Source organism: Lutjanus erythropterus, chromosome 3 (genome assembly GCF_056507025.1).
Source record: "Lutjanus erythropterus isolate fLutEry1 chromosome 3, fLutEry1.hap2, whole genome shotgun sequence".
Taxonomy (NCBI): Eukaryota; Metazoa; Chordata; class Actinopteri; order Lutjaniformes; family Lutjanidae; genus Lutjanus; species Lutjanus erythropterus.
Window position 1 is genome coordinate 41442735 of NC_139319.1, and position 27686 is coordinate 41470420.

The 27686-nt window shown below is 37.8% G+C and overlaps 1 protein-coding gene across 1 annotated transcript in view; it reads right to left on the reverse strand.

The window, feature by feature from the left end:
- Positions 1-27686, reverse strand: part of LOC146330708 (sphingosine kinase 1-like) — a 57848-nt gene that overhangs the window by 7376 nt on the left and 22786 nt on the right. The window contains exons 2-4 of the mRNA XM_084716225.1: positions 23101-23250; positions 4129-4223; positions 2367-2482 (exon numbers count right to left, since the gene is read on the reverse strand). Coding sequence (XP_084572351.1) covers positions 2367-2482; positions 4129-4223; positions 23101-23250 — 361 coding nt within the window. The remainder of the gene's footprint in view (positions 1-2366; positions 2483-4128; positions 4224-23100; positions 23251-27686) is intronic.

A 27686-nucleotide genomic window follows, 5' to 3' on the forward strand; every position in this document is an offset into this window, starting at 1 on the left:
TGAACCAATAGTTGAAAATGCTAACAGATGATTTGTCATTAATCATTTTTAAGATACAACACGTTTTCTTTTTTTTTTTTTCTCATTTTAAGTCTAAGTTTAATTTTCCTTATTAGATAAATGGCTCCGTCAGACAAAACAGTGTCAATCAATTACTGCCATGTCTATTAATTAACTATCCATGAGTACATTTTTAAGTGGTTAAATTCTTAACAGAAATTAATTGATTAATGATTCATCCTTAACATCCTTACTCACAAACATGTGCTGTCGCAGCATTTTGTTTTGTTTTCTGTCCGTATGTCCTGGTTTTCGTTGGCCTGTTTGTGATCAGATCACCTGATTGGTTACTGAAATGCAGATGACAGGTTTGGATATAAATGCAAATTGTATTCAGTACTCAACTATGACCTTAAAAGTAATTAAGTAGATTACATCTTACAATGCATGCTTCAGTACAAGTGAAATTACAGACTTCAAAATGTACTTATAAAAGTAGAAGTACCCTAAAAAACTACTTAACTGCAGTAATTTGAGTATTTGTAATTAGTTACTGATTAAACTGGTGAAAAAGTGATGCCCTCATAAAATACCCACAGTGGATACATTTTTTTTGTGTACAAATGTCATTTCTGTCACAAAATGATGATTATTCAGGAGTGGCCAAAATGTCAATAAGGTGCTTTTCAAATGTGAATATTTTCTGCTGTCTTTACTCCTTTCATGAGAATAAGCATAATATTGAGGTGTTTCCGACATAACAAGGCATTTGAGGACAGTCAGTGATCAGCATTTTTCACCACTTTCTGTCATTTTACAGTTAATTAATAATTGATGAATCTAGAAAATAAAGGACAGATCAATCAATGATTAAAATAAGAGTGATTTCAGACCCAGCAGAAGTTTCTTTGTTATTTCATTACTGTACATTGGTTCACTGTTTTTTTTCCTCCTTTCTTTCTGTCCTTCAACTTCCCCTTTCTGTTCTTTGCTCTGCTTGAATGAACTCCAAACAATCACTCAAATGAGCAAATCATTAATAATTAATAGATGACATAAGTGCATTTTACACTGAAAAGCACCAGGCAGCATGTCTATGTCTGTCTGAGGCTCAGTTAAACAAAGGATATTATATCTATACTAAAAAAAGTACTACATTTCATTATTAATCACAACATTTTCACCCAGTGGTGTCTGGATCTGCATTTATAACATTCACATGCAGTTAATATACTGTGCATCACCCGTACTATAGGCCCCAGTGAAGTATCTCAAGGGAATTATGGTCATTATATTCAGCATGTCCTTGTCTGCAGAGCTTCAACTATTCATTGTGCATGAGAATAAAAACAGACAGAAGTACTGGTATTGTCAGCTGCATTAGTTTCTCCCTCTTAAAGCAGAGGTAGCTCCGTCTGACAGGGGATGAGCTGATATCTTTGACCAATCGCACTGTTTGGCAGAAACTCCCCGCTGCATAATCTGATTTAAACCAGATTTGCTGCAGGCACGCAAATGAAACTCACAGCACAGCAGCTGGAATGAAGTGTCTCAAATCAGTGTGTCACCTAACTGGTTAGACTGGTTTCTGTGGAGCTCTAAGCTGTCGGTTAGTCATGATGGAGTAATACAGTCCAAACCCAAAGATATCTAAATGTACTATCATGTAGGAGATAATAATCCTCAAATTTAGAAAAGTGGAACCAAAATAGCTGCAGATTAATAGTCTGTCTAGGGCTGCAACATTTATTTTCATAGTCACTTAATCAGTTGATTACTTTCTTGACTCTTGATCAAGATTGACTGTTTGCCTATAAAATGTTGCAAAATGGTGAAAAATGTAGATACGTCCAAGGTGACGTCAAATGTCTTGTTCTGTCTACAACCCAAAGAAATTCAGTTTACTGTCAGAGAGCAGTAAAAAAAACCTGAAAATATTCACATTTAAGAAGCTGAAATCAGAAAACTTTTTTCTTAACAAATTACTCCATCCGATTAATTGATTATCAAACTAATCAGTGATTAATTTAATGACCAATCACTCAATTAATTGCTGCAGCTCTAAAACTATCAAATGACTAATCAATTAATTATTGAAGCTCTCCAGTAAATAAATTGTCTCTCCACCAAGTCAGACAGTTGTGTGTGTGTGTGTGTGTGTGCAGCACTGAGAGAACCAGTATCACATCTACAGCGCCGAGCAGATCGACCTTCACTGTGATATAAATGTCATGATACGTGATTTACATAATTAGAGTATTAGAAGCAGTTTAAAAAGTTAAGTGTACTTCAATGTACTTCAGGAGGTTTCTAAACCAGCCATGAAACCTGCAGTGTTATAACTGTCACAGAGTGGTTTGGCTCACCCAGAGTAGTGATGTATGGATGCAGCCAAGGCATTGCCTGATCCACCAGGGAGGATGCCCAGTGGGGTCTGGATGGCCTCCTCCCAGTCTGGTCTCTCCAGCAGACCATTTATCACCTGACACACACACACACACACACACACACACACACAAGACAGATCTGATCAGGAGGACAGATACAAATACATATTAACTCCTCAGGGTTTTCTAGCTGTAACTGAAGAAATAAACTCTGCTAAATTATGATGGTCGGATTCTTCTTTTTTACTTAACTCTGAAAAAGGAATATGTAGACATTGAGCCAGGGGCACCGCCAGAAATCTTGGGCCCCCTGAAAGATTAGATAGATAATACTATTAAAATAATATTGATAGCCCTCAAAGGGCCCCCTGTCAGGCCCGGGCCCTTAGAATCGTCCTAACTTTTCCCCCCCTGGCGGCGCCCCTGCATTGAGCATGCAAAATGAGTACTGCAGTCCAGATAGTGAGTTTGAACCAAGACTGTATATGAGATCCCATCTGTGGTTGAAGCGAGTTATTTCCCCTCCCAAGACTTGAGACGCACAACATTGTAAACTGACAATAACAAGCAACAAGTCCTCCTTGTCTGTCAATGTAAAGTTAAGCTACTGATCCTGAAAACAAAAGCCCACTGCTCTAAAATAACACACTCTGGATGACAAGGTAAGTGGCTGCCTGTCTCACTGCTGCCAAACTCCACTGACATTCTGCTCAGTTTAACCGTCGTAAACACCTATTCCTTCTACTACAAGGTTATTAATGATTTCTTACGACTCATAAGCGCACTTACTCATTTGGTAAACATTCAGCATTAATTCGAACTGCAATTAACATGAAACTGGCAAACAAAAACAGTCTGGAATAGAAATTTCAAAGGAGGACACTGCGGCTGTGGTGTTCAATGAATTAAGTATTTCAACTTAACATATCATAGTCACTGTATGATTTATCATAGTAACTACATTACAGATTTCTCCTTTAATCGAATATGCACTAATTAAAATCATAGTCTTAACAATGTTACAGAGTAATTACTCAGGGACAGCTCTTGTACTGCTGCATGTATTAAACTTTTTAAGAATACAAATAAGTTTTCCAGCAACACTGTTTTTTCATTTAACAAAGCCAAACTTAAGGTCATGAACCCTAGATTTGCAGAAACACCCAGCCCTGATAACAGGCACACACTGACCCTCATTTTATGTTTACCTATGTAACATAAATGTAAAATAAAATATAACATGTACAAGTCAGAAGTTTGACAGATTAGTTGACTAGATGAGAAGTCGTCTGTAATCACTGACCTGAACTGGGTACAGTATTCAGTCTGTTATGGGGATTAACCACTGATACACATAACATTAACACCAGGTCAAATAATCCTTGAAATCAGATGAAACAAACCTGTGCTTACATTTTCCCAGGCAGACTTACAGTGAACAGTATGTTAGCCAGTTAAAGAAGCAGGAGATTTTTCTTGAGATAATTTTATTTATCTGATAAGGTGGCTTTCTTAAGGCTACACAGCTGTTTAGTCCCAATCCCATGAGTTCTCTTCACACTGTGTGTAACAAGCATATAGGTTTTCAGAATGTTCATTTTCATACACAACAGCGGGACACATTTTGCTTTACAGTGATGACAGAAGTGTGTGATGTTGTCTGTTCGTGTCCTACCCTAATGTAAAGACAAACAGTGTGTGTGTGCTCAGATATGAATATAGTGAACATGTGTCCCTTTACCTCAAACAGAAGTCCATCTCCAGACATGATGACTAAAGCATCCCACTGTGACAGGTCGGCCTCCTTCACCATCTCTCGGGCGTGGTTCTGCCGCTCTGCAAAACACAAACACACACACGCACACGCACACGCACATGCACATGCACACGCACACGCACACACACACACACACACACACACACACACACACACACACACACACACGAATGAGTGAAAGTGTGAGACTGGTTGTTACAGTAAAAGTAAAAAGTCCTTTCAGCTTCCTCCCTCCACACAGAGGTCAGAGGTCATGGTCAGCGCTAATGGAAGAGTGGGAGACATTTGGAGTCTCGCTCAAGGACACTTCTGCAAGTGTTTGCTATCAGCGGCTCAAGTTACACAAGACACTCACAGAAAGTTATTTAAATAATGACAAGAAGAGATCAGGTAATAGAAGAGTCCTCGTCCTCTCTGTAATCCTCTCCTCCGTTTCCTTCAGCTGCCAAATTAAAGTATTGCCGTGGGAGGGAAAGCTGATATATGGTCTTAAATGAAGCGTCTAGCAAGCTGCCAATTAGATCAGATCGACTACATTACCCAGGAGCACTCTGACAAATTAATCTGGAGCTGAATAATCTGATGAAGTGGAGCCTCGGTGACAGGGCCAGCTTGCTCTTCAGGTGGATGACTAGAGGAACTGGAGATTGTCTTTTTTCACTATCAGTGCGCACAAGGACTAAACAGGAAAAACAGGACTAATTACATATGAAAAAAAAAGGATAAAAAAAACACAGAAAAGTAACTCTGACAAACTACATATTAAAATTAAACTTCTTCTTCTTCCCTTTGATCTTTCAAATTTGAACTAAACCTTTTACTCACTTTTATCTTGATTTTCTTGCATTCAAGACAAATATCATCTTAACAGCACAGTGTCATGTCTGATTTCTCTGGAATCAGGTTTTGAAAATGTCTGCTATAGTGTGTTTGTGTTTGTGTAGGGATGCATCTCTCTCTGTCTGTCTGCGTGTCCCTCTCAGTGTCCCTGTCCTCTGTCTGAAGGTGAGAGGGCAGAAGGAGAGCTGTGAGGTGTGAAGCAAAGTCAGTCAAGTGCAGCGGACTGACACAACTCTCACCTGCTGAGGCTCGGCAACACTGGAAGCTTTTTCCTTCTGTCTCTACTCTATCACATTTAAATACAGCAATTATTGAATATTATTTTTTTATCATTCTGTTTTCTACACAGAGTGAAGCTTACCTGACTTGCACAGCTGAGTGCTTATTCAAGTAAAATTAAAAATCTTGGAGCATTTGATGCATTTCTTTCAAGACTTAAACATCTACAGAGCTGCAGCCACAGTGTGCATGAAAGGGCCATTGAGTCAGCAACTGATTATTAGCTCTTAAGTGGATTTTTTTTTATTATTAGTCCTCTAAAAATGGGGGTTTATCTCAGAAAATACAGCTCAGTGAATTCTCCTCTTGCTTTGAGAGCAGCTTACAGCAGACAGAACTGTTTTCATGCAGTATGTATGAATTTTATTTTAGCCATAACCCCGTGCTCAAATCACAATGTGTGTGTCTGTAGGTACCTTTGCTGCTGATATTTTTGACTGGAACATTAGGTTTTCAGACATGGAATTTCTTAAAGGGATAGGTCACCCAGAAATGCTATATCTACTCACCCTCATGCTGAGTGAAGGTGGTGACCAGTCAAAAAGCAACAGAATAAAAACATAAAATGCCTCCATACTGCTTCTCTGGTGAAATCTAAGTCTCCCAAAGCCCCAACATACCAAGTTGACTAAAAAATGTTATTTACACCATGTTTTTAGCCTGAATCTTCGCTATAAATCCTTCGCTTGGAGCCACGTTCATGAGCACGTGCACAGTGTCTGAACTGAGTGTGTGTGGTGTGACGGTATACAAACAGCATGTTGGAGCTTTAGGAGGCCTGGATTACAGCAGACAAGCAGTATGGGGCATTTTATGTTTGTTTTTTTCTCCAGTTGTTTTTTTTACATTTGAAAACTGGTCACCATTCACTTCCATTGTTTGTGAGATTCTGCAACACTTTTGTGGACTAACAAAATAAACCCGACCCTCAATCAGCATGAGAGCGAGTAGATAATGACTGAGTTTTCATTTTTTGGGTGAACTATCCCTTTAAAGTCCACATCCAGTCATATTTTAAACAATATAAAATGCTCCACAACAAGGCTGAACAATTTTTACAGAAATCTGAAATTAAATATGGTCTACTGCAATTTTTAAATCACAAGATGCGCAATAGTTGAGATGAGATGTGTGTCAAAATACCATTTTAAGTTCAAGAAGTTTTTCAAGAATTTTTCAAAATGAGTTCATATTAAAATGGATTACATATAGCTCTACACCTTGCCTTTTTGTTGTCCTGTCTATGAGGACTGAAGGGATGTGCTTTTCACTAAAATGTCCTCTGTGTGTGCCAATTCTTTTTTGGTTGGATGAGTGTGCGAAAATTGAGTTGTGCTTTAGTAAGGGGACCTTTTCTGTGGCAGATTTTATTTTTCAGGCCTGGGAGAGAAGGCAGAATATTCTGTTTAAGACTGAGCGATGAAATGGACTGTAATTTTGTAATGAAAGGAAAATGTTTGTGCACTGCAACTGTATTTTGGTGTCTTATAAACCCATGAGGGTTGGGTACTTTTTGTGCATGACATGAAAATAAAAAAAAATCAATCAATCAATCAGTCTACACCTTGCCTTTATTTAGTATTCAAGGATTCATGAATATGCACATAGTGCCCCCCACCCTCTCCACACCCCAACCAACCCCCACCTGTACCTTGTCATAGCTGCATGTGCTTCTCCTCTGTTTTGCTAATCAAGGTAACTAGATACATCCTGCTTGCCCTTGATTAGTGGGATTGGTTCTTTAGGTTTATGACGTGTTAAACACAGCTAAGACCTGCTCAGACGTGGTGTTTACTGCTTATTTCACTCCTGATTTGTCTTGAACATGAAAAACACAATATGGACATGTTAAGGTTAAAAACATGATTTTCACTGGAGGGGTTTTCAAAGTTTTTAAAGCTCAACTATCACAATACATTAAGGGTGTAGTTATTCCAGAGAAGAAAGAAAGTTCAGCTATAACAGTAAATACAGCACATCTAGACAGAAAGATACATCAGATCTGCTCTAAGGAAGCTGTTAATGACAGTAGGTTACTAATCAATACATAGTGTGGTATCACCACAGTGAGGCAGCTACAGTAGAATAAAGGAGAAACCCTGAACAGCTTCCTCATGGAAATGTTTGTCTGATAATCCCCAAAAGTACAAAGCCAGCAGAGAACTGTCTGTGTAATAACGGTCTTTGATGCCTATCAGTTAAAACATCTTTACCAGAGTCTCTCTCCTCATCTGAAACATACAGCTGAGTTTTTAAAGACACAGTCAAATGAAAAATACATTAACCATGTTCTAATCTAGTGTCTCTGTGCTGATTATTCATTTATTACAGGCTAAATATGTGTCTCTTTTTCGCTCCCCTTCAAATGTAAAAATTTGTTTGATGACCCTTTGTGGGTGTGTTTGAATAAATTCATCCCAGAACATGGTTTAGGGCTGATTAGCCAACCTGCCCATCATACAGAACTGCACTTCACTGTTAGTGATATCTTGGTAGGACAGTTACATTTTGCAGTTTATCTCTGCAGCTCCTGAGCTTCATGTCTCTCTACAGCTCTGCATCTCACTGCAGTCACTAATACATGTGTGCTTTTAATGATCCAATCACATCTGAAGAATTTTGTTCACATGCTTTCTAAGTAAATCCCTTCATTATTTTCTTTCATCTTGCAGAGTTCACTAAGTAATCATCCCTCAGCAACTAACAATTATTTTCAAAGTCGATTAATTGGTTGATTATTTTATTAAATAATTGATTAATGGCTGTTTGTTTTAAAATGTCATAAAATAGTGAAAACTTAAATGTCTTGTTTTACTCATAGTCTGAAGATATTCAGTTTACTGTCAGAGAGGAGTAAAGAAACCAGAAAATATTCTCATTTAAGGAGCTGAAATCTGAGAATTTTAACTTTTTTTCCTTCTTAGTTAGCAATTAATTTAATAACTGATTAATTGTTGCAGCACTAACCCTTCTAATATGATTACATTTATGAATAAAACACAAAAATGATTGGATTTTATTACTTTTCAAAATGTTTTATACTATTTTGACAAATTCCACATTTTTAAAGGCCCAGACAAAGCCCCTGGACCTTTAAAAATGTGGAATGTGGACCTGAAAATAAGTTGTTCTTCCTGGTTTCTCTTCCATGTAACTACCTTGTCCTTAATGCTGCCATTGTTGTTAATGTCTGAACCCAACACAAGAACAGCACAGTTGTTCCATCTACACACACACACACACACACACACACACACACACACACACACACACACACACACACACACACACACACACAGAGTCCTCTGGAGGGGGATCTGATTTCTTGGCCTTTCTTCTCCTCTTCCCTTCCCTAAACTCTGCAGGATAAAGGAATCGATTCCTCCTTATCAGTCCAGTCACATCACATTTCCTTATCTATGCAGGGGCTGTACACTAAAAAGGATTGAAGGGCCCCAATCAGCAACAAAGCTGGGACACTGCAGTGAAGAGGGAGGAGAGCCGAGAGCAGTTTTAGTATGCAACATCCCTCGTCAGTTAGATTGATAATGGCAAAATGAAGCAATGAGGGAAAACAAATATCAGGGATGGAGGGACGCAGATAAGTCGCACAGTGCTTGCGATGATGCTGCAGAGGAAAACAGAGGAGGAGAGAGGGGAGGAGTGCGGCAGTTTTGTCCAGCTGAGTTTCTCCCTGTGGGAAGACGCAGTGGATTGTGACTAACTCATTACAGTCATGCAGATCTCTGCTTCATTACTGGCCTCTGGTCACAGCCTGGACAGAGACTGAGGAACACGTTCTCAAAATGTCCTTAGAAGGATACTAACATAACCCCTCTCCTCCCGAGCTCCTGTGAGGAGAACCAATACTTCAGATCAGTGTTACAGTATTATGGTATGTCTTTCAATGTGTACGCACAATCAAGCAGCATTGTTACATCCTTGTCTGCTGGAGGATTCAACAGTACAACCACTGCATTGCTATTACAGCGCTACTTCCTGAGAAGCTGAAACAATTAGTTGAATAATTGATTAGTTCATCAACAGGAAGTTAATTATGATGCTTAGTCACAATTTTCTGACATCCATAAAGCCAACAAATAATCAAGTAATCAAGGAAATAAATGTAGATTAATTGGTAATTACAGTTTTTTATGATTGCTTACACACTAAAATTTAAAATAACACACAGTGAAACCTGCCACTCAAGGAGTAAAACCTCAGCCCCCATCTGCACAACTATGAGCACATTTTCAGCCTCACACTTTTTGCAGAACACTAAACACAGTGTTTTTCAAATCACTAAACACACTTCTCTACATCAGACACAGAAATCTAACATGATGACACTTCTTTGCCCTTTCAAAACACTGCCTTTCAAAATAAAAGACAATTCAAACATTTGATCAAACAAAGCCGTCAGGTGCACAGACACTCAGCTGCTTAACTGTAGACTCTCCAGTCAGGCATGAGAATTATAAAAAAAAAGGCAACAGGTGAGTTTACCTGTACCAAATTTATCAAATATGCACCACTGGTTGACCATATTATAAACTTTAGGTTGCGAGAGACTGGACAGACTTCAACAGATCTGCTTCTGCAACAGTAAACTTTATTTCACTACAATTAATCTTATGAATCCTGTTTTAATAGTTTCACCCCCAATTTTTCTTAATGATGGATGAATTTTGTAAAATTGTGAGGTGGCAGGCACAAACTTTTTTCAGCCTACAAAGGTGATGCATGCCAAAAAAAAGTTTGGGAGCCACCGCCCTAACAATATCTCGAAACAAACTAGACTTTTCATAAATTGTAGAAATGTTAAATGTGTTTTAGATTGAGCTCAGCAGTGTCTAACTGGCATGAGGCATGTGTGTGCTTACAGTGACAAAGTTGGGTTTTTATTCATTTATGTACAGTTTTGAATGAAGCGTGTCATTTTGCAAAAGATCTGAGGTGTTCTGCTACTTGAGTGTGTGGTTGGGTGAACTGTGTGTAGTGTTTTGACACAGTGAGTTTCTAAAATCCTGCTTAAGCAATTGGAAAAAAGCCAATATATCTCCAGCTTTGACTTAAAATGAATGTAACTTTGGAGGATACTAACTTTATTTCACAACTGTGCACTGCTGAAGCCTCATGTTAGCTTCAGCTAAACTTTTTGTAGGTTTTGGATCCCATGTTCAGGGTTTTCTCTGTCTATCTAACTCAATGGCGGGCTGCCTTAAACATGGGCCTAAAGGCTTTTTCTGAAGTCCAAAACTATTGTGCTATTTATCAGCTTATGCTTTGGTGTGTTCATATGAAGCGCATGCATGTTCACATGGGCGCGGCACTAAAGTGTGGAGGCAATGTGGGAATGATGCATTCACAATTTCTGCAAGATCAAGGTAATCCTTTGCTCATCGTTTACAGAGCATCATTACAGAGCAACATTTGGAGTCACAGAGTGACTGTGTCATGTCTGTGGCCACCTGGTGAAAGCAAGTCTAATGTTCACTGTCTTTTAGCTCTATTTTTGGTCTCTACCAACTCCTGAGGGAAATATCGGCCTCTTTACCTGCTAAATGCTTCACTAAGTTCACCAGCTACTGTAGTTGCTGACTTTGTGTGTCTGCTGTGTCCTCCTGGACAGACAGCATACTGTGGAGCTTTCTTAGCTTTTCTTGCTAAAGCAACTGTCTGCTGTGTTTGAAAAAGACACAGATGGATCAATGGGAAAGTTGCAGCCGTACAACTAAACTGAAACTTGCTACAAAGCTTTGTGAAGCCTGGGGGGATCTGCAGATTCAGGTGATAATTCCCACACTGTCTTGCACATTGTCAGATAAGAACAAGAAGCTCCGTCCTCATGCTGACCTTGTAGGTCTCCTCCCTGCTGCCACACACATCCTGACTGCAGCTCTCTTCCAGCAGCACAGTCTGACAGCGTAGCCACACCGATAAAAACACTAATTTGTACATAGACACACACGCAGCACCGTGTAGTGTCTCTATCTCTCTCTCTCTCTCTCACACACACACACACACACACACACACACACACACACACACACACACACACACACACACACACACACACACACACGGGAGCGCCTCAGGTGGTGCTCAATACCCTTGAGGTGAACATCAGATGCCACTGAACAGATTTAGAGTGGCTGTGTTTACACAGATAAAATGTTTGTCTTATGGCAAAACACAGTAGATTGTCACAGTGTGAACAAGCTGGCCGATCACACAAGTCAGCTGATTCTTGAAAACACCACCAGAGGAGTTCTACTTTCACCCCACTGAAGAGTAGAGCTGCAACTAATGATTATTTTCACCATTGATTAATCTACCGATTATTTTCTCAATTGATCGATCACTAATTAATTAGTGGTTTGGTCTGTAAACTGTCAGAAAATGGTGAAAGATGTTGATCAAGTTTTCAAAAGCTCATGTTGATGTCCTCAAATGTTTTCTTATGTCCAAAACCCAACAATATTCATTTATTAAAAAAAAAAAAAAGATTAGTCGATTATCAAAATAGTTGGCGATGGGAGTCAATGTTGCTCTCCATCATGGGACTAGGACAGGAAGTCAATGGGAGCAGAAACAATAAGTTAGTTCTAGCTAGTTACACCTAGATGTAAAAAAGTGTGTAATGACAGCGCCGCCACTACATATACACACATCAGGTGCTGCGCATAGGGCACTAAGTGCTGGACGGGGATTCAAAACAGCCTGATCATAGACACAGTAAGTCTTATAAAAAACAACACCAATTTATTAACTTGCAACAGAGTGTACGAGGGAGAGCTCAGGACGAGTGAATATGTACAGAAGTGTCAACGTGACACAAAAATCTTGCTGATGATGTAGCCTTGTGTTTCTCTGTAATTCTGTGGTGTGTCAGTGAAGTGTGTGAACTACACTGCAGGCTGGAGTCTGTTACCAGTGACAAACAGACAGATTGATCTGTGTTATATGTTCAGCCTCATCTGTACCTTTACAAGGCCATTTCTGCCAATATAATGGAAGACAAATATGATCCTGTTAAGTCATTATAATGAGAATTACTTATAATAAATTATTCAGGATTTCAAAATATTGAGTGAGCATCTAAAATAACTTTCTCAAAATGACTTGCATAAAAAGTAATTATTTTGAGATACTAAATTATTATTTTTCACAAAGTTCCTCATTATTCTGAGAGACTAACTCAATATTTTGAGATAGGGGAGACCTGGGGTAAGTGTAACATTTTTATATTTTCCTTCATTGCTCACAGATCACTTGAGATACACTAGTCATCTTTTGATATGAGAAACATATTTATGCGCACTAATTCGTAATACAATTGATACATTTCCATCAATAAAGACAAGACTGTAATATTAAATTTCATTCAAGACATCCGTTGTTCCATTGCGGGGTAAGTGTTACAGTAGTTGAAGGCAATTGTGTGTCTGTGCCTCAAATAAAAACACACCTCAAAGTAATCGCATTACTACTCTAGTATCTAATAATGTTAGGATATTTAAGATTGTTTTCGTACGTGGTTCAAATTCTTTTAATTCTTTTCTAGATTTTTATTACTTGAATTGAGAGTCATTCCTTTGAGATTGGGATGGGACAGGATTTTTTTTTTTTTTTTTTTTTTTTTACTCTGTCATGGGATTTGGATAGGCCAGGAGTGACAATCCACTGTCGTGTCACCTTCACCCATGTGACCAAGGTTATATCTTGTGTCCAGTCCAATGTGGTATTAGTCACATAGTGGCAGAAAAACACCTCAGAGTTCCAGAGAAAGTTGGGTGGGATGTACTGATGGTTACAGGCGCTGACAGATACTTCCTGTTCTGATGCTGCTCTCAGCCAAGCCTGACCCAAGTAACAGGATTTTAAACATGGGAAATCTTTTTGTGGTCTGCCAGTGGAAAAAAGTACCTAAACTGAGCGACAATATAGTTGAACTTTAGAAAGTATATTTACACCAAGCAGCAATTATATGAAGTGGTAAAAACCACATTAAACAAGTAAAATCCTGGAAATGATTGCTTCTGGGTCACAGAATGATGGTGGAAAGACGTGTCCTACTTTACAAACACTGAGGATGGCTGTCATCTTTTACAGCGCTGAAACTGTCAGAGAAAGAAAGCAGAAGTAAGAGCGTGCTCCATTTAGAGAAAAAAAATGTAGAAGGCTTTTTATCTCTTTCCTTTTGTATTCTCTAAAGAGGACACTCCAGTGATTTAATATTATACTTTCATAACCTTGGGGAATCTACAAAAGATAAATACAATCAGTAATCATAAAACTGAAGCAACAAAGGCATGTGTGAGCTCAGGACCAAAAACACTGGACTCTATAGTTTCAATGATCCAACATGATAGCACCTATGCTTCAACCCTCCCTGCCTGCTTAATACCCATGTCTTTTAACCTCCACAGATCCAGGCTTTCATTTTCATTGAAGCATTTTTTTTTTTAAATGTTCAAAACAAAAAAAAAAAAGAAAGACAGAAAGAAAGAAAGAAAATTAGGCATGTTTCCATCAACAGGTTTGGAGCAAATTAGCTAGGCTACACAAAGTCAGAAGTTGGTGCACTGTGAAAAACTGTAACGCAACGCAACGCGTTTTGCTGACCTATAATGTTGTTGAGATAATTTACTTTTGTTCTTTAGATAAACCCAAATCTTTGAGTTTTAGAAACCACAAAAAAACTGGTCATTGAACTGCCCTTTTTAATGCTTGAACATTTTAACTGAAAAATATCTTTTAGCATTTACTTTCATTTCAGTGAATTTACCTAATATTTTTTGAATACAATGTTTTGAGTTTCCGAAATTCAAAGATTTAAGTTTATCCGAAGAGGAAAAGTAAATTATATTGACAAAAGATCAGTAGTTGGTAAAACTTTTTCAAAACTTAAGAATTTGAGTTGGGCTTAAAACTCAAAAATCTATTGCAATGAACAGAGTAGAGGAAGTCGTGGTCACAAACTGGAAACAAAATCAGTAGTTGCCACCTGAAAGAAGAAAAAGCCAGAAAAAAAACAGCCTCCTCAGCCTTTAATGAGAGAAAAATGGAGAGCTCTCCAGGAATTATTATTTTTTCAATTGTGAAAGATATATTATTCTTTCATGGGACAGTCAATGCCAACAGCAGAAACCACTGACATATGTAGACATGGACAAAACGATGGCTCCTCAAAAGTGAAGAGAAAATATCCTGATCGCCCTCTGGTGGCTGGTTGCAATATAGGTCATAAATCCCACCCCTTCTATTTTAACAGATAGGACATGGGCGAAAACCCAAAGATGGTTTCTGTCATTTTAGGTAGTTCTTATCACGTTAAGATATGTTCTAATACTAATTTCTCTTTTAAGTTTTCAATAGTTGTTTGATTTAACAAAATGTGAGTTTAACATCATGATGGAGAGCTGAGCTCTGCTCATGACTGAGTCAGCCGGTTGTACAGACAGAATTTGAAAGCACGGCTCCAAACCCTACTACTGCACAGACTGGCTTGCAGTGCAAGGTGACAGCACTCGTGTCCGGGCTATTTTGGCTTCAGAAACAGTTTGTTCTTCCCTCAAAGTGGAGACATTGTGAGTTAAATTTTCACTATGTCAGAAAAGGTGTTTTCATCTCCCATTAAGTGCATTAACTCTTTTCCAAAAGAGGCAAAAAAAAACAAAAAAAAACACCTCAAGCTAACATAAAAACTTTTCTGTCATAGTCAGGTTAAGTTTTTTTTTCTGAATTTAGCTGTTCATTCATGCCATATTGCAAGATGCGCATAAAAAAAACAAGTTTTTTTAGCAACATTGAACCTCGTGTAAAATGGGGGTAGAGCTGCAATGGTTAATCAGTTATTAATTGATTACAAAATTGCCAGCTATTTTGATAACTGATCAATCGGTTTGGGTAATTTTGTTTGTTTTTTTTAAAGAAAAAATTCAAGAATCTCAGATTTCAGCTTCTTAAATGTGAACATATTCTAGTTTGATTTTACAGGCAAACAACTATTAATCACTTAATCATACAAATAACTGACCAAATAATCACTTATGAATAGAATCGTTAGTTACAGCCCTAGTGAAATACCCCTTTAAGCATCACAGACCAGCCAAATTTGATGTTTATTAATGTCCTGTTTTGCCTCTTTTGTAGGATCTAGAATTCTCCTGTCCTGTCAATAATTGTCTTCACATCCTCACATGAGCTGTGGCACAAAGAGAAGCTCCAACACTGCATCCACCTCGATGTTAAATAAGCCATGATACTTTTTAACAGCATGTGGACTGCTGCCATAAAAGAACAATAGACTTACAGATATAAAAAGAGCAGCACAGAGAGGTTGTTGGAGGGGGTCTCTGTCTCCTCTGGTAAATATTAGTAATTTGCATTGAACAGATGAGTCCAAGCACGAGGGGAAGACGAGCGTGTTGCTGTCGTTTAATTAATACTGTGTGACAGACGTCTTAGGGTGCCTGAGCAGCGAGGGAGACTGCCTCGAAGGAATCACTGTGCCGTCTATACTACCACATAAACAAACTCACTAACAAATGCAAAAAAGACACACACTCTCTCTCTCTGCATTGGACCCCAACAGCAGCGCAGTCATCCTTCATCTGTCCTCCACCCCTGGTGGTGCCCACAGCTGCCACACAGCCAAGGACCCAATAATGAGTCCGTCTACTCTTGCTAACATCCGCATACTAAAGACTTACAACAAAACAGATCGCAGTGATAAGGGAGATTCACAGGAACAGACCGGCATGCTGTTTATCAAACGCCACGCCAAACATTTTATTATGAAACACATTTTTCTCTGGTATTGTGCTACTCAAATTGGGTGTATCCCAGCAACAGTCAGAAACTGTCAAATCATAGTTCAGCAAATGGTTACCATGGGCTCCGAGTCACAGAGACACTCAGTATCCAAAGACTGAACAGGGCTGAGTTTTTTTTGTTTTTTTTTTTTACAAAAGCTACAACACTGGAATTTTGAACTTCAATACCATACCTTTTTCTTTTTCTTTCTTTCTTTCTTTCTTTCTTTCTTTCTTTCTTTCTTTCTTTCTTTCTTTCTTTCTTTCTTTCTTTCTGTTTCATACTCTGTAAAGCGGCCTTGGGTTCCATGAAAGGTATTATATAAATTTATTTAAAATTATTATTATTATTATTGTTGTTGTTGTTGTTGTTGTTGTTGTTGTTGTTATTATCATTATTATTATTATTATTATTGTTGTTATCATACCGGTATTTTTTAAAAAAGATATTTGATACCTCTTTCGATACCAAGACAAAAAAAAAAAAAGTCCCAGAAACACAAAATAGCTTTTTTTTCTTACTGGGACTAACAGCTTTCACACAACACTGGTACAGAAAAGATCATTGAATACTGTCTGGTTTGTCAGGGAGGACAATAAAGGTCCTTAATGAGCACTAGATCATTGTTTTAAATAAATAACAAGTATCATATTGCTTCAAACACATGGTATTGAAAAATTAGTGACACTTTGATGCTTTTCTTAACCTTAGTAAGGAATGGATTGAACGGTCTACATCACATGTGGTGATACTATTAAATGTCCTAAAGGAGCAGTTTCTGGTGTGCAGACCTATTTTTGGATTTGTTCTTCTGTCCAGCCCCCACTACTCATAGTTTTTGGATGTGCGTGCTGTTTTTTCTTGAGTGTTCAGTCTGTCTACTGTAACATAAGCTACTAGTGTCAGCATATCTGGCTAACTAGCTTACCTCATTACAGTAGTACTGCAATATTACTTCCAGGCAGTGGCTAAAATAAGGATGTCCCATTGTCCTGGGGACAATAAAATACACACCTAGATACAGTGTCTGGGACAACTTCATCAGCATCTTCAGGTGATTAACTGGCTCATTGGACAGGCTGCGTCTGAAACCGCAACCAACGTGACAGTTAGTACGCCACAACAGTTTGTGAGGGTTATTGATAGAGCTGTACAATTAATTAAGTAATATTTTCAAAACTGCAATATGGCACACTGCAATATCCAAATCACAGAGCCAAATCACAATTTTTAACAAACTGTTCTCCAGATGAAAGAAAATGTTTGTTTTTCTTTTTCAGTAAAAATTACAATTGTGATGCATCATTCCCACTAATTACATCACATATCGTAATCGCAATTTCAGTCAAAATATTTGCAATATTTGCATTTACTTTCTTATTAATATGCCCCAAACTTTAGAACTTCATACTATCAACGGGGAAATATTACAGTACGATGGCAACAGCAACAACATATCAGGAAGGCCATCACGTGTGCTTCCTCTGTCACCACGGCAACGCTGTTGTTTTTGTCACAGACTGACAAAGAGAGGAAAAGGAGGGATTTTATTTCCTGTAGTGTGTAAAATGCTCTGAATAAATAACAAAATAAGTAACTGTTGAAATTGAGAAGTTTGGACTTATTTTTTACAATAGAAATGACATTTTTCATATTACAGAGAGAGTAAAGTACCAAAAAAGTACTGAATTCCAGGTACTTATATCAGAACCACATCGGTTCAAATGTGAACTGTGCCCAGGGCCAAGAGCATATCTTTGGCCATCTACACTATTATGTGGTGTTACAAAAATGCTACGTTAAGGACTGACACATCCACACTGTAGGAGTCAGTGTACCACCAGTGTCAGATGCTAACATATCAGAGTTTAAGATAACATTAACGAGTTTTAAAGGAATTTACCTGAGACAGATTTCCCAAAACCTATAAAACCGCATGTGCAGGGCTAGAAAGGTAACTTAGCTACTGACTTAGCTACAGTAACTAAGCAGCATCAAAGCATTATTCAAATTCTGCTTGATGGACGCAAACTTGCTGAAGATACAGGGCAAGTGATGGATGCAGGTGTGTTGTCATGAAATGCGACTGGTTCACAATCGTATCTGTTCCTTGTTCACAGGGGAAACTTTGCATGTTGGATGTTACACTTTTGAGGAATGCTGTCCTCACATGTCCTGTGATGTCACATAACACACACGCTGTTCAGGAAACAGCGTGTGTTTTTCTTTGGCACATGTGAAGCGTGCCAAAGAAGCTTCAGGAATTCATTTGGGGTCAATCTGCAGCATCTAAATAAGAACTACTCATTTCTGATGCACTTGAAGTCCATCAGCACCACTCTGATTAAAGTTTGAACTCACTTTTGGTTATTGCATCATTAAATTTGCAAATGCAGTTAGAGAGAGTTTAGCATATCTAATGTCTCATATCTAAAGTATAATTGTCTCATATCTAATGTATGCTGATGCTGTACTTGAGACAGATGGATAAGCACCTGGCAAAGCACAGAGCTGTCTGTTGTGTTTCCTTTATATACAGTGTATTCAATGTACTTTAGTATAGTTTGCTCATTTCAGTGTATTTTCCAAAACAAATTTCACAAAAACTGACAGTACACTCTGACCCCAACTAAACATTATATGATTAAAAAATAAGCATGAGGAAGAAAAATCTCATACTATCTGCCCCTTTATTAATAATAACATAACATAAATACAAATGTCTTCTTTTTTTTTCCTTGTCACAAATCATTAGTTGTAACTGATGGTCTTAGTAAGGATTATGTGTTACAGGCCATAAAAGTCATTCTGAATCATCCCCTTGTAAATATAAAGGGCCACAGTTTCTCACCAGTGATAACCAAAAACAACAACAAAAAAAGAATTAAACATCTATAAAATCATTAATTAGAACTTATTAGAAAGTGGTACAAACTTTTCAAAAGTTTTACACTGAAATGTGTAACTTATTTTTTGTCCGACCAGATAATGTGACCCGAATAGTGGATTTAAAGAAAATCAGTTGACAATTATTTTGATAATTGATTCATTGTTTCAGTCATTTTTCAAGAAAAAATGTGGAACATTTGCTGGTTCCTGCTTCTTAATTGTGAAGACTTGCTGTCTTTGTCATTTATGGCAGTAAATGAAGAACATCTGAGTTTTGGATTGTTGTTTGGGCAAAGGAAGACACTTGAAGATGTCTCTTTGGGCTCCAGGAAATTGTGATCAGTATTTCACATTTTTTGACATTTTGATATGTTGCTAATCTGACACGCCCAGACGGGTTGTTACACAGAACCATCTGTTCTGAAACTATTTGGAAAAGGGCAGGCAATTAAAAAAAAAAAACACTTGGCAGGTGATTGGATGAACCATCTGTCTCTCACATCTAGCACAGGCTAACATCAACCAATCAGAACAACACTTCCATGGATGCTTCTCGATGTCGTCACACTTAAAACCCTTATAGGATGCTGATTGGCTGCACCACTTTTGGTGCGGACACAAACGGATAACTTGAAGCCTGACAAGATGGATTCTAGCGTGATCTCCTGAATCTAGCTGCCCCGCAAGTGAGGGCTTCACAATTTTGAAGAAATGTCTAATTGTAATTTTGACTGATATTGCAATTGCAATACAATTTGCGATATCGAGGAAAGGATCATATTTACATCGTTATTCTCATTTTCATTAAAAAATACATTAAAATGATTATGGTGTGTATTTTTTTCAGGGATCTGAACTAAACAAAAATGTTTTGTGAAGTCTAGAGAATGATGTTGGCCAGGTCACCTCTGCAGCAACACAATATTTCATTTCAAATGGTATTTTGACACACATTTCACCTTAAAAACATATTACACATCCTGTGATTTGAAAATTGCACTAGACCATATTGCAATTTCGATAAAAATTTGAACTAGTTGTTCAGCCCTAGACCTCAGTAATGTAAATTAGGAAGCTGAAGCACAGTTGTGACCTGACAAACCTGATCAAAACTTCTCCAGAACACACAACAGAAAATGTCTCCAGGCCACACTCATACCGAGGACAAAGTAAAGAAAAGTACAACAGATTTCAGATGTAACACAGCACACAGTTAGGATTATTGAGGAATGACTAGACTGTATGTAAAACCCAAACTCTTACTACTCTTTTGCTGAGGCATCATTAAGGGCTGAGATTAGAGAAAATGTTTTATTTTAGAAGTCTGTCTGTCAAAGAGACTGTCTGTGGTATCCAAATTCTCTTTCAGCAGCCATGCTCTTTCATGTAGATGTAGATCTGGGGATTAAAGCTATTCTTCAATATTCTCCAGGATTAACTTGTCAAAAAGCAGTGTTTTTTTTCCACATTTCCAGCCCAGCAGCAGCAAGATGATTTCTCCTGTGTTTCTGTCTGTCTTCCTCTCTGTGGTTCTTGCTCTCTGTCTGCCCTCTTTTCTGCCTGTGTACCTCGCGCTGCCATGAAAGACGTGTTTTTTTGTCTCTAATCTGACACCGCACTGATTTATGAACAAACCCAGGCAGAGGGTGAGACTCCAAAGAAAAGACGAGGGAAAACTCCACAGAATAACAGAAATGATCACAGGCAGAGAGAGTCTCTTTGTTCCTGTTCTGATACAGTATGAGATGAGTGAGTGTTTGTCATGCTGCGCTGTATAATCACTACCACCCAGTGATCATCAACATGATTATATCAAATCAAATCATGGCAAAAGGGGATTTTGTGCAAATGTGTGTGTTTATTGTGGACGTGTCCTTATCCATATGTGTGTCTGTATGTGTGTACATATATCTATTACATAACGGCTCTGCATGCATATGGGTCAGAGGCAGTTGATCAGCATAATGATGGTGACAGCATGAAAACACAGAGAGGATTTAAACCAGAGGAGCGACAGAGAGAGAAGCAGGGTCATGGAGGGAGGTGTGACTGTTGTTGTTGGCTTGTGCTGAGCTCTGTGTGTGTGTGTGTGTGTGTGTGTGTGTGTGTGTGTGTGTGTGTGTGTGTGTGTGTGTGTGTGTGGTAGCGTGTTCATCTGCTGTCCTTTCCTGCCATGCTAGTGGAGATGGATTTGTAGAAATACAAACTATCTAGGAAGATAAAGCCTACTTTGGTTTTCACTTCTGACACTTGAACCCATGGACTGACGAACCACTAGTTTATCTTGCAGCCCAGACAAGCACATCAGAAACAGATGAAGTGTGAAAATAGAAAAAAAAGTTAGAGAATTAGAGCTGTACCAAATGTCCTTTTTTTTTACATTCCAAGCAGCCATTGAGGTTTTCAAATGAAGATTTAAATGTCTGTTGTCATATTTTATGAGCAACACCACCTCCCCCTCCCCTCACCCTCCCAGTGACTCTCTCAGTCCAAATCAGTCCAGCAGTTCACTTCAGCTCACTTCAGTTCCAACAACCAGACACAGAAGAAAAAAAATACCATCCTGTCACCGTCCTCTGGGTCTGGTGGCTCAAATGTGTCTGGACATGTCCAAAAATGTCCATGTTTCAGGTTGTTTTCAGGTCATAGTGGTGTTTGACACTGAGACAGCAGAGAGGACACACCCCCAGTGTTTCAGAGCGGAGAGAACTGCCACTTTTTCATTATTTTGAGACCGAATTTTATATACTTAGTGATTTTTTTTAATCATTCAAATTTGGCTGGGTGCAGTGTGACAAACTCAGAACAGACATTTACTGTTGCTTTACACAACTTTTGATAAATATGATTCCTCAGTTTCATCAGTATAAATGTAGACTGCCCAGTTAATACAGGTGCATGCCTTTCAATGTGTGTGAGAGTTTTGAAAATGTTGAGTTTGAAAGGCTCCACAGAAACAAATATGGATTGAAGCACAATATTTTGTTAGATAAAAAAAACATATTGTGAATTGTGGAAAAGATTACATACATCTTTTCTCAATAAATATTGATTTTTGGACTTTACAATGCTCTGGAGTTATTGAAAATGCCAGAAAAATGGCCACCACTGGAATCTAATTATAGAAATCCTAGATTCTCAAATGATCCCTCTAGTGGTACACTGAGGAATCTCCTAAATCTAAAGAAATCAATTATTTTTAAAACATGACCTCCAAAATACTACAAAATTTCAAATTAAAATACTATGCAATAGCTGAAACATAATTTCATTCCTGGAAATTTTTGTTTTAATATCAGCCTGCAATGTAGTCACATTCATTCTGTCATCTATGATTTGAGTTGAACTCTGATGGCAGTGAGCCACTGCCTTATTGTGAAGGCAGTGTGTCTGTAACAATAAATAATCTTTTGAGGAATAAAGCAGCCTCCTCCTGTGTGAACTGTCTGAAGCTCAGGCCTATGCTACTGTATTTTAACGTCACTCAAGGTGATATTTGATAGTCTAATACTTTTTCTGAGGTAGTATGTGCTGTTTGTTTGAGTTTGAGAAATACTGCTGTAAATGGTACATTAAACATAATAATAATGATGATAGTGTAGCCTTATATTTATCTGCAACTTATGTACATATACTGTAGTTCATATTCTGTCCACCAGTGAATACTGACAAGATTATCTTTTACCTGTAAAAAATATCAAAAATCGTTTCTATTCACAAATTCTTTAACAACAGAATTTAAGGGAACTTTATCAAAAATGTTATGTTATGTTATGTGTATAATAAAAACCAAAAAAGAATATCAGCCAAAATATTGTTGATATTTTTTTAAATTAATTAACTAATTATTGTAATGTGCATTTGTTATTATTAAAATACTACTTCATTCATCAATATTGATAACTGCTTTTCTCTGTACAGAAATACAGAGTTTAAACAGAATGAATAGGAATGCAAAAAAAAAGTCATCATTATGAATGAAGCTTCCCTACAGAGAACATTCAGTTACAGTTTTCTAATAAAAATGATTCTTCTTGAATGAGTGTGAGCAGACCTGCAGACCTGCAGACCTGCAGTCCTGTGTATCTGTGTGTGGTGTGGACTCACCGGTGATAACCAGCGTGTGTGCGACTCCCGCCTCGTTGAGCATTCGTTGGATGGTGTTGTTGTAGAGAGTGAGCGCCTGTCCTTTCCCGCTCTGTGGGTTTACCAGCAGCATCACCCGGCACGGACGAGACAACTCGCTGAACACCACCCCTACAGACACAGAGACAAGACCAATGATGAATGACTGCAACAAACAGATAAAGGATCAAACAGCAGGTCAACTAAATTATACTGTAAAATTTCAGAGTAAGTCTTCATCTGATGACAGAACCTGATTCTGATCTAAAAACTTCTGCTGAGACATTTTTTACAGAAAAAAAACACGTAAGACTCACAGCTTTAAAATGATTAATATTTCTGCATAACTGAATAAATTTAGGGAGAAAAACAAGTCAAATGAAAATACAACTCACACCTCTCAGAATCACCACATCCTACATGCTGCAGGATGTAAATCACAGTTACATTCACTACACTGATTTAATACTGTGAAAGCAACATTTGAATGCAACTGGTTTATAATGAGGTCGCTTCTCCTCATCCCAAAACCACATTTTCAAATCAAGGATGGAAATCAGATCATATTCATATCATTTAGAGGGCACAGGTTTCTTTCTCACAGTGAGAACTACAGCACTGTTCAGCCTTGGAAACTTTAACCTCAAACATATCTATTTATTTTCAGACCCAGTTTTAGTTTTTGGATTCATATATTTAGACACAAACACACACAACTACAAGTAATTATTTCTCCTTTCATCTCGCTGCAGTGCTGTGAAAGCCATACTGTCTCTGCCAGTAGTCTCTGAGTCACATGTAACTTCACAGAAAGTCAAGAAATCAAGCTTCTCCAGCAAAGGTCTTTCTTTCTTATCTGTTACTGACACTAGCTTTTTCTTTTGCACTCTGATTGAGTTCTCTAAAGACACTGATAAACAGCAGATGTGCAACAACTAATCACTTATTATTCACCAACCATGCTGACAGTCAACTAATCTGAGTAATAAGAAAAGTCAAAATTCTCTGATTGCAGTTTCTTAAACATGATTATGTCCTGCTTTCTTTTGTCCTCTATGACACTAATCTAGGGATGTTAAGGATTAACCATTAATCAATTAATCATTGCGAAGAATGTAATTGATTAAAAATTGATTAACCCATAATGTATGTTTTGTGTCCCATTTCTCCAGAGGTTTTCTCATGATTTGCTTTGGTCTGTCTTGTTCGTGTAGAAAGGGAAGTAACTGCACCCCTTTTGATACTGTTTTAACCACTGATTAAATAAAGACAAGCAAACAGGAGCAAGAGCGCTGCTATTTTATTATTCTGTTGGTTTAAATTGTTTGTGCCTCATGAATTAATGTTTCATATGATTAATGGACCACTAGAAATGTTTAAATAAAACTTAAACTGAGAAAAAGATATGTATTTTGTATCTTATTAATGATTAAGGGGTTAATTGATGCAAAAATGCAACCTTTGAGGACATCATGTTGGGCTTGAGGAAACACTGATCGACATTTTTCACCATTTCTGACATTTTTATAGACCAAACAACAAATCAATTAATCAAGAAAATACTGAACAGATTAATTGACAGTGAAAATGTACATGAGTTGTTAGCTGTTCTCCCACAGCTGACTGTGTGGCCACATCAAATCGGTTCATGAAAACTGTATTTTTGTAAACTTTTGACTTATTCAGTGTATTCAAACATGTGCCCTAATCCTGATTTCAATGTCAATGGACTACCTCATGAAATTAAGGTTAAATAAAAATTACATTAAAAAAAATGTAATTTTTTTTAGATTTTCTTTTTGCCTTTATTTAAGAGTCAGTGAGGAGAGACAGAAAAGGAGTACAACATGCAGCAGAGCCCCTTCAGTGCATCATATTTACTGCTGCAATAACCCGCTGCAGTTTGATCTAACCTAATGTCTGCAGTGCTGTATATAATATTTTGAAATCCCTTTAGAAAAACGAGCAGTGTGCAGAGAATTGACAGGAGATTTGTGGATACAAGCAAAAACAAAGGTCAGTGGTCACACACCATCCAACACACACTTACACAAATACACAACCCTACACAGCGTGCATGTAAAGATGGACGAGTGCATCGAGGGGCAGCTTCTTTGGTACATTTTTGAACTGCAGGGTTGAAACTTCAGGGCTGATGCAAATTAGTGTTCGAAATATCTGAGGGATCAAACAGATTTGAGAGGGTTTACACGGGGTTACACAGATCTCACATTACACAGATCCCAAATCTTTTTAAAACACTCTGAAGATTACCATCTCTCAGAGGCGCAGCATGGGGCTGAAGAGGAACTGGAAGACGCTGCTTTTTAGCCTTCTGTCCCACAGTGTCTGAGGAGGATTAATTAAGTACTGCAGGAGACTGAGCTTTGCCAAAATATGAATTATTATTTGCTATCTGAGATGAGAAGGGGAAAACGTACTAGAAATACAGGTAGGATGGAACTGTGCTCAGGATGCTAATAGTTCTGAGTGGGAGGTGATAATGAAGACAATGGGAAGTCATCTCACATGTTAGAATGGAGTCCCACAAGGGACGGGTTTGGGCCCAAAGCTATTTATCTTATATATTAATGAGATCTGTGAAGTGTTCAAAGTATTGCAGCATCTTCTGTTCAAAGACGGCACTAATATTTTCTGTTCTGAGTCTGATTTAAAGGCAGTTATAGATGGTTATAGACAGCGTGTGAAGTGGTCATAATTAAGAGACGGATTGATGTGAACAAATTATCATTGCATTGGAATACAACAAAATGTGTGGCTTTGGGTAAAAAAGGATGGTAACATGGAAACAGACATGTAATGTGGCTTGTTACACAGAACCATCTGGGAAGTCATCCTTAGAAACTGTTTGGAAAAGGGCAGGCACTTTAAAAAAAATCTTGTCTAATACGGGCTAATTTCGAAGAATGATAACATATTTTCCAACAATAAAAGCCTTCAGTTTCATTCTTTGCTCTTCTTTCAATGAAGAAATAGACTCCAGTTCTGATATAGCTGATGAAACCACGGTATCTATGCTAACTGCTTCAGGAGCTGCCATTGTTTGATCGAGATGAGACGTTTCCATGGACGCTTCTCACTGCTGTCACACCTAGAACCACGGCCATAGCTGCCAGAAGTTCCACCAAGGACACTGATTGATTGACCACTTTTGGAAAGATGGATTCTCGATCTCATAATCCTGGGAATCCACCTGCCTTTTGGTGTTCTGTTATTTATTCAATATAGTTACCTAATCATCTGTCTCTTTTTTTTTTTTAGTTTTTTTGTTCAGTAGTATTTCGCTTTTATTTGAGAGTCAGTGTAAAAAGACAGAAATCATGGGAGAAAGGGGTATGACATGCAGCAGAGCCCCTTCAGTGCATCATATTTACTGCTGCAATAACCCAACTGCAGTTCCATTTAATCTAATGTCTGCAGTGCTGTACGTATTTTGAATCCCTGATAGATAGATAGATAGATAGATAGATAGATAGATAGATAGATAGATAGATAGATAGATAGATAGATAGATAGATAGATAGATAGATAGGTTAATGCAAACAACTGTATAAGTTGTTTGCATTAGTGTATCACAAATTTTGTGAAATTGGAAAAGTTGGAAAATACACTGAAATAGAGTTGCAACAATTAATTGATTATTAAATTAATCAATAACTATTTTGACACTTGATTAATATTTTGAATAATCTTTTAATAAAAAATGTCCAAATTCTCTGATTTCATCTTCTCATAGTTCTGGTTTCTTTAGTCCTCTTATAAGAATAAACTTAATATCTTGCTGTTTTGGACATAACAAGACATTTGAGAACGTCAACTTGGGCAGTGACCAGCATTTTTCACCATTTAAGGACCAAACCACTAACTGATTAATAATCAGTTAATCAAGAAAATAATCAACAGATTAATTAATGATTAAAATAAGTTAGTTGCAGCCCTGTAGTGAAATAAACAAAATGAAATTAAATTACATGATGTTTTCTGTGAGAAAAAGTTTGTTACCTTCCTACAAATTTGAAGCAAATTTCATATCAATTGTCTCTCTTTTTGCCTTACAATATGTCTCTGGGACGTCTCAGAGGGAAAAGAAGTCAAATCAAAGCAGAGAGAAGTGAAACAGGCACATTTCACACACTGCAGCCGTTGGATAATGTTACATGTAGGTGCACAAAGTCCTCTCTGTTGCAGAAACGGCACACTCCAGTAAGACTGTTTTCTGTGTCACACAGACGGAACAAACCATTTCAGTGAAGCAGCCTGTTGGGCAGAACGTCTGCAGTGAGACTCCTGTTGGAGAGACGGATCTGCTGTATTTTTTTTTTCCAGATCAAAACAGTGTGAGCGCGGAGGGAGGCGAACCATCCAAACAAGTCTGACAGCTGATAAATGAGTAAGGATGGGCGGGAACAACTGAAATGCGGATGCTCCAGGGATTGGCATATCTAACTGGTTTTAATGGATACTATACTTCCAGCTTAGTCATAGTGACACGACTGGAATGCAGTCAAACAGGTCAGAAAAATGTTCACACGTTACCGCACCTTTCA